This window comes from Solanum stenotomum, chromosome 1 (assembly GCF_019186545.1).
Source record: "Solanum stenotomum isolate F172 chromosome 1, ASM1918654v1, whole genome shotgun sequence".
NCBI lineage: Eukaryota > Viridiplantae > Streptophyta > Magnoliopsida > Solanales > Solanaceae > Solanum > Solanum stenotomum.
The window spans coordinates 15,290,548-15,303,580 of NC_064282.1; the positions used below are offsets into that span (position 1 = coordinate 15,290,548).

At 29.6% G+C, this 13,033-nt stretch overlaps 2 protein-coding genes and 1 pseudogene across 6 annotated transcripts in view; 1 reads left to right on the forward strand and 2 right to left on the reverse strand.

Moving 5' to 3' along the window:
* The window catches only part of LOC125852319 (uncharacterized), a 42,373-nt gene that overhangs the window by 6,623 nt on the left and 22,717 nt on the right, over nucleotides 1-13,033 (reverse strand). The gene's annotated exons all lie outside the window — the stretch shown is intronic.
* LOC125852378 (ferric reduction oxidase 2-like) lies at nucleotides 292-2,561 on the reverse strand (annotated as a pseudogene).
* On the forward strand, nucleotides 4,781-8,047 carry LOC125841807 (uncharacterized). The gene is made up of 3 exons (XM_049520981.1): nucleotides 4,781-4,974; nucleotides 5,152-5,234; nucleotides 6,153-8,047. Exons 1-3 carry the CDS (start codon nucleotides 4,871-4,873, stop codon nucleotides 8,045-8,047), a joined length of 2,082 nt encoding a protein of 693 aa, XP_049376938.1. The 5' UTR covers nucleotides 4,781-4,870.

Below are 13,033 nucleotides of genomic sequence, written 5' to 3' on the forward strand. Positions count from 1 at the left end.
CCACCCACATTCCAATCTTGAAAATCCCTTTTAAATCAAAAATCACATTTATAACTCAATAAAACAAAAACTATTCCTCAAGTGCAAAACGTTTCATCTTGTGGTACTTCTCACTCAATTGCAAAACATTTCATCTTGTGGTACTTCTCATTTTCTAAATATCTAATAATATTTTTAAATATAAATTAATCATCATTCTAATGCACAGAAAATACCTCAAATAGCTCTGAATAAACAAAAGAAAGCATTCATCTAGGAGTTGCACCGTCCATGTTCTGAATCTGTTTTGCATCAGTACCACTGTCTCTTGTTCCAAGCAAATGCAGCACTACTTGTGACGACTATAGCTATGCAAATGATTAGCATATTCAGCACAGCCTTTATTGGATAAGAAAATATATCATTAGTATTTTTATCGATTGGATATATGTAATATCTATCCAATATTCCCAGGGAAATCAAGAAAATGACGAAGGAAGATGATATGATAGCACCAAGCCAGAGCCAATCGTTTTGTCCAAGAATTGGAGTGATAGGCTCATCAGATGGGTTGGGCTTGAACCATATGGTCCTCATATTCTTCTTATCTTGTGTTGATGTAGGTTGTTTTTCTCTCGTTACAAAAGCTTCAATTTGTAGGCCCAATTTACAAGTTTCTGATGGGCCACCGGATATAGGAAGGAGAAGGTCCAACATGGTGAGATCTTCCGAGTTCTTGAACACACTGATGAGTAGGATTTCTGGTGTCTTGCATTTTTGTGATTCACTTGTGTGGATTAGCTCCCTAATATGGAGATGAAAGGGGTAATTCCACTTCCTCCACTTACCATAACCAATAAATCATGCCTACAACAATTAAAAAAAAAAAACAGAACTTTAGCTTTTCATTGTAACATAAACTATGATGCAAGGCACGTTTTGCGAGTTCAACTGAACACATTACTTTCAACTCGAACTATATATGTGTCATCTTTTGCATACATACCTTAGGAAATGTGTGGAAACAGGTCCATAAGGTCCTTCAACATAGACATTAAGACGATCAACAGAATTAGGGGAAGAGATCATCGGGTAGAGCTTTTTGGACCAACTTCCTTCACCCTTAATGGCAATGCTGATCTTCTCTGGCTCCAAATTACTACTTGAAGTGATTGTAAAAGGATGCCATTGCAATTTTGAAATGCTAGGTACATTCACAAACATGGTGCTAGTCGGTGTGTAACTTAAACCTGCACAATATTCATAAACAAATTGATCAAAATTGTGACGGACTTGTTTGTCACAAAATTGAATTTTTATGAAATTTCTTCAATGTACCTTTAGTCTTGGAGAAATTCAGCTCAAGAGTTTCACATGGTAGAACACGAGCGGAGACTAAACGAACATTTGATTGTGACTGTAAGAATCTCAAGAATCGATCAACCATGAAGAGGAAGAAACCGGGAAGCATGATGCAAGCATAAGAGACACCAACATGGAAGACGAAAAAGACGACAAAGAGAATGTAGAAATGATGAGTGTAGAAGAAGAGTTCAAACATCTTTCTCCTAATTCTAGGAAATGTTGCTATCCACAACACCAATCCAGAAAGCAATGCCAATTCACCAGCCAAATTTGAGATATCAGTTTTTTCCCATTTCAGCATCTGTTTCATTTCAATCAAGAATCATTAATAACTACTTCGGTATGTAATTACATGACAACAATTTTACCAGTTACGCCAAGACTCTCATATGTTACCTCAGACAATTGATGAGTGGCAGTCCAATAGATAATGTAACAAATGCCATGAGCAGAGAAAAGAGTCATTACAATATGGCCAAGCCATATATGATATTTAACACTAGCTTCTGATGTCAAACCAAACATTTGCAACACAGATGAGACTCTTGTGACTGGAACAAATAGAAATGTAAAAGCTATATTTCCAACAAGTCCCAACATCAGCCCTGAATATTCCAACTTGCCTTCCCATCTGTTATAAACCAATCCAAAATTATAACAAAAAAAGTGAATTTACATGTAACAGATTTTTAAGTAGAGGAGTTCGTGGTAGCACGGGATCAATGTAAATTATTCTTTCTGTCTCAATTTATTTGGCATAATTGAAATTTGGAGAGTCGTCCAAAATCTTATATGGTTTAAAAATATTTTAAGTAGCTCAAATAGCATATACTACTCTCTATGTCCTAATTTACATGGCCTATATAAAAATTTTATAGTTACCAATTTTTTTTTTATATGTTTCATATATTTCAAGTTGTTAATTATTGTGATTTATAGTGTTTTTTTATGTAATTTTAAAATAATATATGTTAATGTAGGGATATAATTTCAAGAATCAATCGAAATTTTTATGTCTTTTAAATATTGATGATGAGTAATTATGGTTGGCACACATAGATTTTTGTTTATGAAAAATCAAACAAATTCAAGAATTAGAGGATTATATAATTAACTTACACTTTTTCTCCAATTGGAGCTACATATTTTGGTGTAACAGTGGGAAAAATAATATGCAAGTAAGAAGCAAAACTCCAAATTAAGAGTGAAATGAACATCACAAACACTACAAGAAAACATGCTATTAGCTACGAATTTTAGCTAGAGAACTAATATCCGTAGCTAATCAATACATTAGCATCGGATTTAGCTAGAAATGTCTTGTTTCCTAGTAAACTTTTTAGTCTGAAAATTTAGTCAAATAATAGCTAGGAATTAGCTATGAACAATCCCTAGCTAATACATTGCTTGGGACCTTTCCAAGCAAAATCTCTAGCTAAATTTTGGCGGAAAATCAAAATTGGCGCCAATTTTTTTTGCAAGAAATCTAATCTGGCGCAATTTTTCTCTCTTTAAGGATTTTCATTTAACTAGGAAAATATTTCTTAGCTATTCCCTAGCTATGTTTTAGCTAGGAAAGATGCCTAGCCAAATTGATAGGTTGCTAGGAAAGTTTCTTGCAAATTCTATATTTAAGTTTTAGTAGGAATTGAGTCGTGTGTCCCATATATATTCTTTAAAATCTTTAGAACAATTATAATTCTATAAAAACATGTGTGTGATAAATAGTAAAATTCAATAGTTATAAATAAATTTTTAAAAGTGGGACAAGAAATTAAATACAAAATGAAGGGCGTATTTTAGTGTTTAAATGTATTTCTTTTAAGCAACTATAACTCTAAACTTGAACGTAACTTTGGTTAATAGTAATAAACTTCTGATGAAGTCATAAATGACTAATTTGAGGCCAAATAAAAATACAAACTTTCAAAAATAAAAAATCATATAAAAATAAATTAAAGAAGTCTGATATAGAGAAAGACAAAGAAATAACAATTGAAAAAATGCAACATATCCAATTTTAAGACTAAAGTCATATAATAATATAGATAGAAAAATAAATACAAAATTAACGCATAATTTTTTTAGTTCTTATCTTTATCTTCTTCCCAACGAATCAAAATTCAAGAGACTTCATTTATCGAGTCAAACAAAAACATGAATCAAATAGTACAATAATGATATAAACGTTTGGATAGCGGGGTCATATGAGAAGTTGAATTTATATAAGATAAAATAGAGGAATATCAAAAGATATCTTAAAATTTTAAATTAATTATTTAGAGGTTTATGAATATGAACATCATAAGAGTTATGAATATCATATTTGAATTGGTAATTAGATATATATGAATCATGAAGATAAATATTTAAAGCAAACAAAGGAGAAAAATAGTAAATAAAATAAGAAAAAATATTATTACAAATAATATTTATGTGAAAAGTTTTAAATATATTAATAGTAAATAAGAAATATCTGAATCACTGTAACAATAGTACTTCAAATACAACTGTTGGTTTTTCCAAGGCATGACATACTAATTACTGTCTCTATCCACTTTTAATTGTCATCTTTTCATTTTTTTGAGTCAAACTATAGAAACTTTGACTAACATTTTATGATGTATTTTTTCATCATATTGACATGCAAAAAATTACAATTAATTACTTTTCGTCTACTTATTGAATATCTAAATTTTTTATTTATTATTAATTATGTAAATTATGAAAATTATAGTTAAATTGACTTTCGAAAAACATAACATGAAAAATAAAAGTGAACGGAGGGAGTCCATGATTAGGATTCCAAAAGATACACGTTTCATAAGGTCAAATACTACCATTAAGTTATTTGAATTAATTAACTAAGAGAAGTGGAAAAGTCATATATAATAAAAAGATTTATTCAGACACATGTTTTTATGTGTCAAATAAATGTAATATTACTTTCTTATAATTATTTTTATTTTTTAACTTTTGACTTCATAATTTCTTATGACCTTTAAAATTTACTTTTTTTAAAAATATATATATAAAAGAAGTAACGTACGGATTTTATAATATTTTAGTTTAGTGTAGGAACAAAATAATAATAATAATAATAACAATAATAATAATAATAATATAAAAGAAGTAACGTACAACTAATTATTAATATAATATAAGAAGTAAAAAACGTACATCTAATTAAAATATTGTATAAACTTACAGCTAATTAATATATATATATATATATATTATTTTATTTTTTAATTTTTTAAAAAAAGTGGTAGTATTACATTTGGAGTGGGCTTATCCCTTTATTATATAAATATATAGAAGAAGTAAAGTAAAATGAAAAGAAATAGAATAAGAAACATATATACAACAAAATTATATATAACATATATATAATATAAGAAGTAGAAAGAAAAGAATCAGAAGAAGAACGAGAAACGTACAGCAGTAAAACCCTAACTGAGCTTCAAATCCTGCAAAATAGAACAAATTAACCGAACAACTCTTCTTCAAATCCCGTAAACGAAGGATGCACTACTTCACGTCTCTTCATCATGCTCCCAAAATTCTAACTATTTATTCCAGTTTACAGAAGCTTGAAATCACAAATCGTTACTTCCTTCTTCAGTTAAGGTAAGAAGTTCTCCTAAACCAAATTCATTTATATAAAGAGGTATTGTTGAAAAACTAGTTTTTCATATGTTTTTGTTAGATATGAGAAAGAAATTCACACAGAATCAGTATTTTTTTCTTGAAGATACCCTGCTTTTCTTAAAGCTTGAGATTGAAACTTGTTATTTTGTTCATCAGGAAGAAGTTGGAATTATTTTGGGATTTTCTCTGTATGCTGCCAAATCGAAGACCAGCCAGTGAGAAAGTCAGAAGTTTGCCAGGTGCACCTCTGTTAATGTAATGCAATTTTTTTTATTGTGTTTTACATTTCCTTAAAGATCTGGTGCAAGCATCACCTTCTTCTCAAGGCGACTCTTTTAGCTTCACAAGTTGCTTTCTTGAACTTTTGCTTCAATTTTGATGACCGTTTTAGTTTTAGATGTTGTTTCATTGCAATTGGTGATAGTTTCATGTTCGGCTTTATGTAGTTACTGTCCTGTGATAGTTTTTGTTTTCTCGAAATCCCTTCTGTTGTTTAGAGCATATCATATCTACAAAAAGTATATAGATGCTTGTGAGTTGATGAGTTTAATGTGCCTTAAACTTTTCGATGGAAATATGTTAAGGAAGGAAACAACTACATGACTCGTCTTATTCGAGTATCTATGACAGACACTTTGGCTGATGACTCGGATGACTCTAGTGCCTCCGCGAGTGACAATCTGCGATTTGTCCAAGCTGTTTCAGCCCACTGCTTCATTTTTTCACCTTCTGCATTTCTGTTTTGTTGCACGATAAGTGTCTCTGCATACCCACCTTATACTTCCAAGGGTGGAGCTTTGAGCACTTCAATTGCTCTTCTATGGAGTCCCTCTTGAATCAAAAGCGATTTTGTGTTGGACTTGGGTGACTAAATAGTGTTAGTATGTATAATGCACGTGCTTCTATATTATTTTTTTCATCCATTATAGATATCACATAATTTTTTTTAGACTTGACTAACTAGAAGGGAAATTTATGTTTGTATTAGAAAAATACATTTTTTTCTCTTAGTTAAATGGTGATATTGAACCCTTCTTAAATTAGATATTTGTGTATGGTCATTTCTGTTTAAATTTGAATTTCATTTACTTGATTACTAACTAATTAATAAATTATTAAGTACTAAAAGAAGTGTTTTATCATTGTTTGTTAGATAGGAAGCATGAGTTCCATTAGAGTTGATCGCACGTGGATGTATAAGAGACTTGTGCCAAGTCGAACAACAGTCACTTCTGAGTTTATAGAAGGTGTGCGTGGATTTATAGAGTTTGCATTAATGCAACCTGATTTTGTTTCTAATGGAAGTATAAGGTGCCCTTGTTCAAAATGTAAAAACAGTAGTGGGTTTCTTGAACCTCATGATATTAGATCTCATTTATACAAGCATGGTTTCATGCCCAACTATCATCAATGGGAATCACATGGGGAGTCTTTTGTACCAATTTCTAGGCCTCAACCTAGTACCAATAGAAGTGATGACATAGGTTCTAATAGAACACCAATAAATCCATATCGTACTATGGTCTTGGATGCAGCTGGTCCTAGTTTCAACTTAGACAGTGATGTATTTGATATGGATGTTGATGAAGAAGAACCTCCTAATCAAAATGCTCAAGAATTTTTTGATATGTTGAAAGCTGCTGAAGAGCCATTGTTTGATGGATGTCGGACTCATTCTCCCCTGTCAGCAGTGTGCAGGTTGTTGAACATTAAGTCTGAGTCTAACATGAGTGACAATTGCTATAATCAAATTTTGCTATTTTTGAAGGAGCTCTTACCTGAAGATGCAAAATTACCTGCTGATTACTATAGGACTAAACAAATGGTTGCAAAACTTGGGCTAGGATATGAAAAGATAGATGTATGTCAGACAGGTTGTATCCTATATTACAAGGATAATAAAGACAGAAGAGATTGTCCAAAGTGTGGTAAACCGCGCTACAAGCCTAAGAGAAGACGCAGTGGAAGGCAAAAAGATGTTCCATATAAAGTACTCCGTTACTTTCCTATAACTCCGAGGTTGCAGCGATTATATATGTCAACAAAGACAGCTGAACATATGACATGGCACTGGAAATACCGTCGAGAACCTGGGGTAATGAGTCATCCAAGTGATGGAGAGGCATGGAAGAAGTTTGATCAGTGTCATCCTAACTTTGCAAGCGAGCCTCGAAATATAAGACTTGGACTTGCAGCTGATGGATTTAGTCCTTATGGGAATATGGCCCATCCTTATTCTTGTTGGCCAGTAATCATTACACCGTACAATCTGCCACCCGAAATGTGCATGACTAGCCCTTATATGTTCTTAAGTCTTCTCATTCCTGGTCCAAAGAGCCCTGGAAATAATATAGATATATACTTAGAACCTCTTATTGATGAATTAAAGCAATTATGGGTTGATGGGGTTGAGACTTATGATTCACATAAGAAACAGAATTTTCAAATGCGAGCTGCACTTATGTGGACTATTAATGATTTCCCAGCTTATGGAATGTTGTCTGGTTGGAGCACACACGGTCTATTAGCATGCCCTTGTTGTATGGGTAAAAGTAAGGCATTTTACTTAAAACATGGGAGAAAAGGCTCATTCTTTGATTGTCATCGTAAATTTTTGCCTATGGGTCATCCATTTCGATGGGATAGAAAGTCATTTTTAAGAGGAAGGGTTGAGAACTCTACTCCTCCTCATAGGTTGTCTGGTGAAGAAGTTTGGAACAAAGTTTGTACCTTACCAAAAGTGTGTGATCATCACGCCTCCAGTAAGTTGCCAGGGTTTGGGGATCAACATAATTGGACAAAACAAAGCATTTTTTGGGAATTGCCATATTGGAGTACAAATATTATTCGGCATAATCTTGATGTGATGCATATTGAGAAAAATGTGTTTGATAATATATTCAACACAATAATGGATGTAACGGATAAAACAAAAGACAATTTAAATTCTAGAAGGGATGTGCAAAATTGTTGCAATCGTTCAGAGCTTGAATTGTTGGTGCTAATATTATTTTTTGAAACTCAATATTGCTCATTGTTGAGGTTCCATTAATAGAAAGAGAGGAGGAGGAGGATGATTTTTGAGCCATTTTTTCCCTTTTATCTTTTTGATAAAAAAGGAGAACTTTTGGATGGAGAATTTTGAAAAGGAATGAAGTTTTTACTATATAGTAGTAAGTATAATAAGGAGGGAATTCATATAATATTTTCTTTTTGGCAAGTGTACATAATTTTATATATTCTTGAAATATATAGCATGTCCCTACATTTTTGTATATACTATCATTCTAATTTATTTGTTTTGTTTTGACTTGATATAAAATATAAAAGATTAATTAAAGATTACTTAAATTTTATGATTTTACTTTTTTTTAAATAAATATATAAAAATATTCTTTAATCTTGTGATTTTACCCTGTCATATTATAATGTCATAGTAATAAACAAAGTAGGCTAAGAACTATACAATGCAAAAAGTAGGCATACCAATTTAGGTTTACAAGGCTGTTGCATAAATTAGAGCCATAGCCATGTCATCTTAAATATATACATATTTAATTGGCCGTCTACCTATATAATTTAGGTCTACAAATTTAATTATACAAAATTAAACTTTTCCCCAATATTATATTAATAAGAAATTGAGTGGAAAAATAGTAACTTTTTTAATGAGTGACAAAAAGTTTAATCAATATTTCTAAAGATTTTCATGCCTTTAATATAGTAAAAAAAAATAATCTACATTTCTAAAGAGCTTCGTATTTTTCATATAGCAAAATATTTAATCAATATTTCTAAAGAGTTATAAAAGTATGAACAAGTTTTATATTGGGTAAATCACATAAATATGCTATGTTATAAAAATATTTACCATCTATGGCAACATAATTTTTCTAACTAAATATAACATTTTTTTGGAATTAAGAAAATTGTACAGTCTTCGCCTCTTTCTCAGCTCTTTTTCCTCTTCTTCTTTTTACTCTTCTGCTTATTCGTCTCTTTCTTTGACACTAGTTTGCTTCCTCCTTTTTTTTTTCTTCTTCTTCTTTGAAATTTTCATTTAAATAACTATCCTCAAAACAGTTTTTCCTCATATTTCACTATTTTTATCCAAAAACAAGATGAAATGAGGAATAGAAAGACCGAAAATTTGTACAAAATCATGTTTTTAAGCAGAAATTTTAAATCTCTAAAATTACAGAAGCAAGAGTTCACCATTGATGGTCATTATAAAGCTTCAAATTTTGAATTCATTATTTGAATTTTACGAATTTGTGATTAGTTTGGATAGGTAGTTCGTACAAATAATTGAAAATGTCGTTTGGAGTTTGTATCTCAATTTTAAGAGGGTTTGGTTTAGTTTATAATTGATTTTAGGAGAAATATTAGATTGAAACTCGAAAAAGGTGAAGTTTATGGAACTGTATCCCAATTGTATTAAAGTTGTATTAGATATGATTCATAATTGTATTAAAATCATGAACAATACATTTATAATACATATTACAAACTTCACTCCTTTTTTAGTGATATCAACCAAAATAATTTAAGTAACAAATTTGTTATACATTTATAACATAGGCACAATACATATTACAAATGTTCGAGATACAAACCAAAATAATTTATAAGACACATATAATACATATTTTATTCATGAATAATACAAGTTTAATTCAGTCTATAGATTATTGTCTTGTCTTTCGTTAGTTACATTTTGCATTGCTAATTTTCTTTTCTAATTCAACTTTAATATTATGTAATACACTTTTAACACAAATTTAATTCATTTTGTAGTTTATTATTTGTTACTATTAGATTACTTGTTTAATTCATTATTGATATAAGTTTAATTCACTCTATAGACCATTGTCTGTGTTTCATTAGTTATATTTTTTATCCATGCTTAATTCTCTCTTCTAATTCAACTTTAATATTTGTGTAATGCACTTTTAATACAAGTTAATTCATTTTGCAGTTTATTGGTTGATTTGTTATGATTGAATTACTTGTTTAATTCAGTGTTGATACAAGTTTTATTCAATTTACAATAATGCTCTTTCGTTTGCTACATTTTGCATTCATGTTTAATTCACTTCTAATTCAACTTTAATATGTGTGTAATACATTTTTAATTCAAGTTTAATTCATTTGGCAGTTTATTATGTCTCTTCATTTGTTACGATTAAATTACTTGTCTAATTAATTATTGATACAAGTTTTATGCAGTCTACGAATCATTGACTCCTCTTTCGTTTGCGATTAGTTTGGATAGGTTGTTCCTACAAATAATTGAAAATTGAATTAAAATCACGAACAATATATTTATAATACATATTTCAAATATATCATCTTCTTATATAATTCAAAATAATTTATAAGATACATATAATACATGTTTTATTCACGAATAATGATATATATTCAATTCAATTTATAGAACATTGTCTTGTCTTTCGTTAGTTACGTTTTCAATTCATTCTTAATTCTCTCTTCTAATTCAACTTTAATACTATGTAATACAATTTTAATTCAAATTTAATTCATTTTGAAGTTTTTTTATTTATTTGTTACTATTGGATACTTATTTAATTCATTATTGATATAACTCATAAGTTTAATTCAGTTTATAGATCATTATCATGTCTTTCGTTAGTTACGTTTTTCATTCATTCTTAATTCTCTCTTTTAATTCAACTTTAATACTATGTAAGACAATTTTAATGCAAATTTAATTCATTTCGCAGTTTTTAAATTTATTTGGTACTATTGGATACTTCTTTAATTCATTATTGATACAAGTTTAATTAACTCTAGAGATCATTGTCTTGTCTTTCGTTAGTTACGTTTTCCATTCATTCTTAATTCTCTCTTCTTATCCAACTTTAATACTGTGTAATACAATTTTAATGCAAATTTAATTCATTTTGCAGTTTTTTGATTTATTTGTTACTATTGGATACTTGTTTAATTCATTATTGATACAAGTTCCCTACCACGGAATAGTGCACCTACACGCCTTCATCGACGTTGTTTTTTGACCGGAAGGCCGAGAGCTAACTATCGAGACTTTGGCCTATCCGGACACATACTTCGTGAAATGGTTCATGCATGTTTGTTGCCAGGAGCAACAAGATCAAGTTGGTAAGGATTAACGCTTCATTTCTATTTCTATGGTCGATGATCATAGAAGCCCCTTTACCATTCTGTATAAATGGGCTATTCTATTTGTACAGATAGGGTGGAGACTAAATAGGTCAATGTCTGGTCTTTCATTAGTTACATGTTTTTAGTCATGCTTAATTCTCTCTTCTAACTCAACTTTAATATTTGTGTAATACACTTTTAAATACAAGTTTAATTCATTTTGCAATTAATTGGTTGATTTGTTACGATTGGATTACTTGTTTAATTCATTATTGATACAAGTTTTTTTCAATTTATATGCAAATCCAAGAATGCTCTTTTGTTTGCTACATTTTGCATTCATGTTTGATTCTCTTATAATAATTCAACTTTAATATGTTTGTAATACATTTTTAATTCAAGTTTAATTCATTTTGCAGTTTCTTATGTCTCTTTATCTGTTACGATTAAATTACTTGTCTAATTAATTATTGATACAAGTTTTATTCAGTCTAAAATCATTGACTACTCTACGAAAAAAAGAGAGAAAAGAGCAATAGTAAGAAAGGGAGAAAGAGCAACAAAAAAGAAAGGAAGGGAGAATGAATAGCAGAAAGAAAGAAAAAAAGAAAGAAAGAAACAAAGGAAGGGAGAAAGAGCGAGACAGAGAAAAGAGAGAAATTAAAGAAGTTGTTATAAATGGTAATAATTAAAGAATATGTTTAAAATAAGTAATTATTTTTTAAAAGGAATCCACTCAAGTAATTAATCCTATTAATAATGTATTTATATTATATGAATAGTGTATAATCATGTATATATGATGTATAATTATGTATATGACATGTATCATATGTGATGATAACGATATTAACATTGAAGCAATGAATTAACATGGTTAGTTGGTTGAAAAATATTAACAAAAAAAGAAAAGAGATGTATGTAGGTTGGTTGGTTTGAGTTTTTGAAAGTTGTCAAATGAATATAGGTTGAAGATGAACAAAGGAAGATTGATGTAGATGAGATGGTAACAAGAAATTATAATTACGTAAAGAGTCAAAAACAAAGAAAATGAATTAGTTTGTGAAGTAAAATCTAATTTTATGTTTTGCTAAGAAATAGTAAAATTCCCCTTTTGACCATAGTGATTTTCAATTTCCCCTAGTTATGTGGAGTATAAAAATAACAAAATGTACAAATCATTTGCTTGAATTATTTTTTACTTTAAAGAAAATTACTAATTTAATTATCATATTGTCCTCAGTGGTAGGACAAGTGATTAGAAATCTTTTTTTGGTAGCAAATGACTTGCCAACAGAAGTAGAGGCCTCTAGACACTTCCAACTGAAATTGAAAATGCTTGATGAGAATTAATTATTAATTACCAACCATATATACATTTAAGTAAGACCTGAATTATATTAAAAGATAGAATTCATGTAGTTTTGGGGAGCTTTGATTTTCATTACTATGTGTACCTACTCGATACTATTATGTAACGTTGGTAGGTTATTTGATAGTCGAGTTTAATATTATGATTTGATATTGCTATTATTTTGAAGGACAAAAAGTAAAATGTGAAGCTGGATATAAATAAAGTCAAGAAGATGGAAATGACTTATTAACCGAATTAGACATTTTTATGACAGTAAAAAGAATGAAATGAAATTAAAAATTGATTCAATAACGGATCCTACTATTCTTATATCACCATGGAGATTGATACTATTATATTTAGAGTTGCCTAATTTTGAAGTACAAATATTCAAAAATAAGCAGTGTATTTGGAAATACAACCATGGAAAAATTAGAATATTATGCACTCTATCAGGAGAGAATATTTCGATTGAGATGGTTTAATCATAGTTTGCATCGACCTTTTGATAGAATGGTCCATAGATGTGAAAATATG

Excerpts from the sequence above, each read along its gene's own strand:
- LOC125841807 (XM_049520981.1), top strand. The coding sequence starts at position 4,871 with ATGCACTACTTCACGTCTCTTCATCATGCTCCCAAAATTCTAACTATT. Across the intron at positions 4,975-5,151 it reads TACTTCCTTCTTCAGTTAAG|GAAGAAGTTGGAATTATTTT; the intron begins GTAAGAAGTTCT and ends TTTGTTCATCAG. Across the intron at positions 5,235-6,152 it reads GAAAGTCAGAAGTTTGCCAG|GAAGCATGAGTTCCATTAGA; the intron begins GTGCACCTCTGT and ends TTTGTTAGATAG.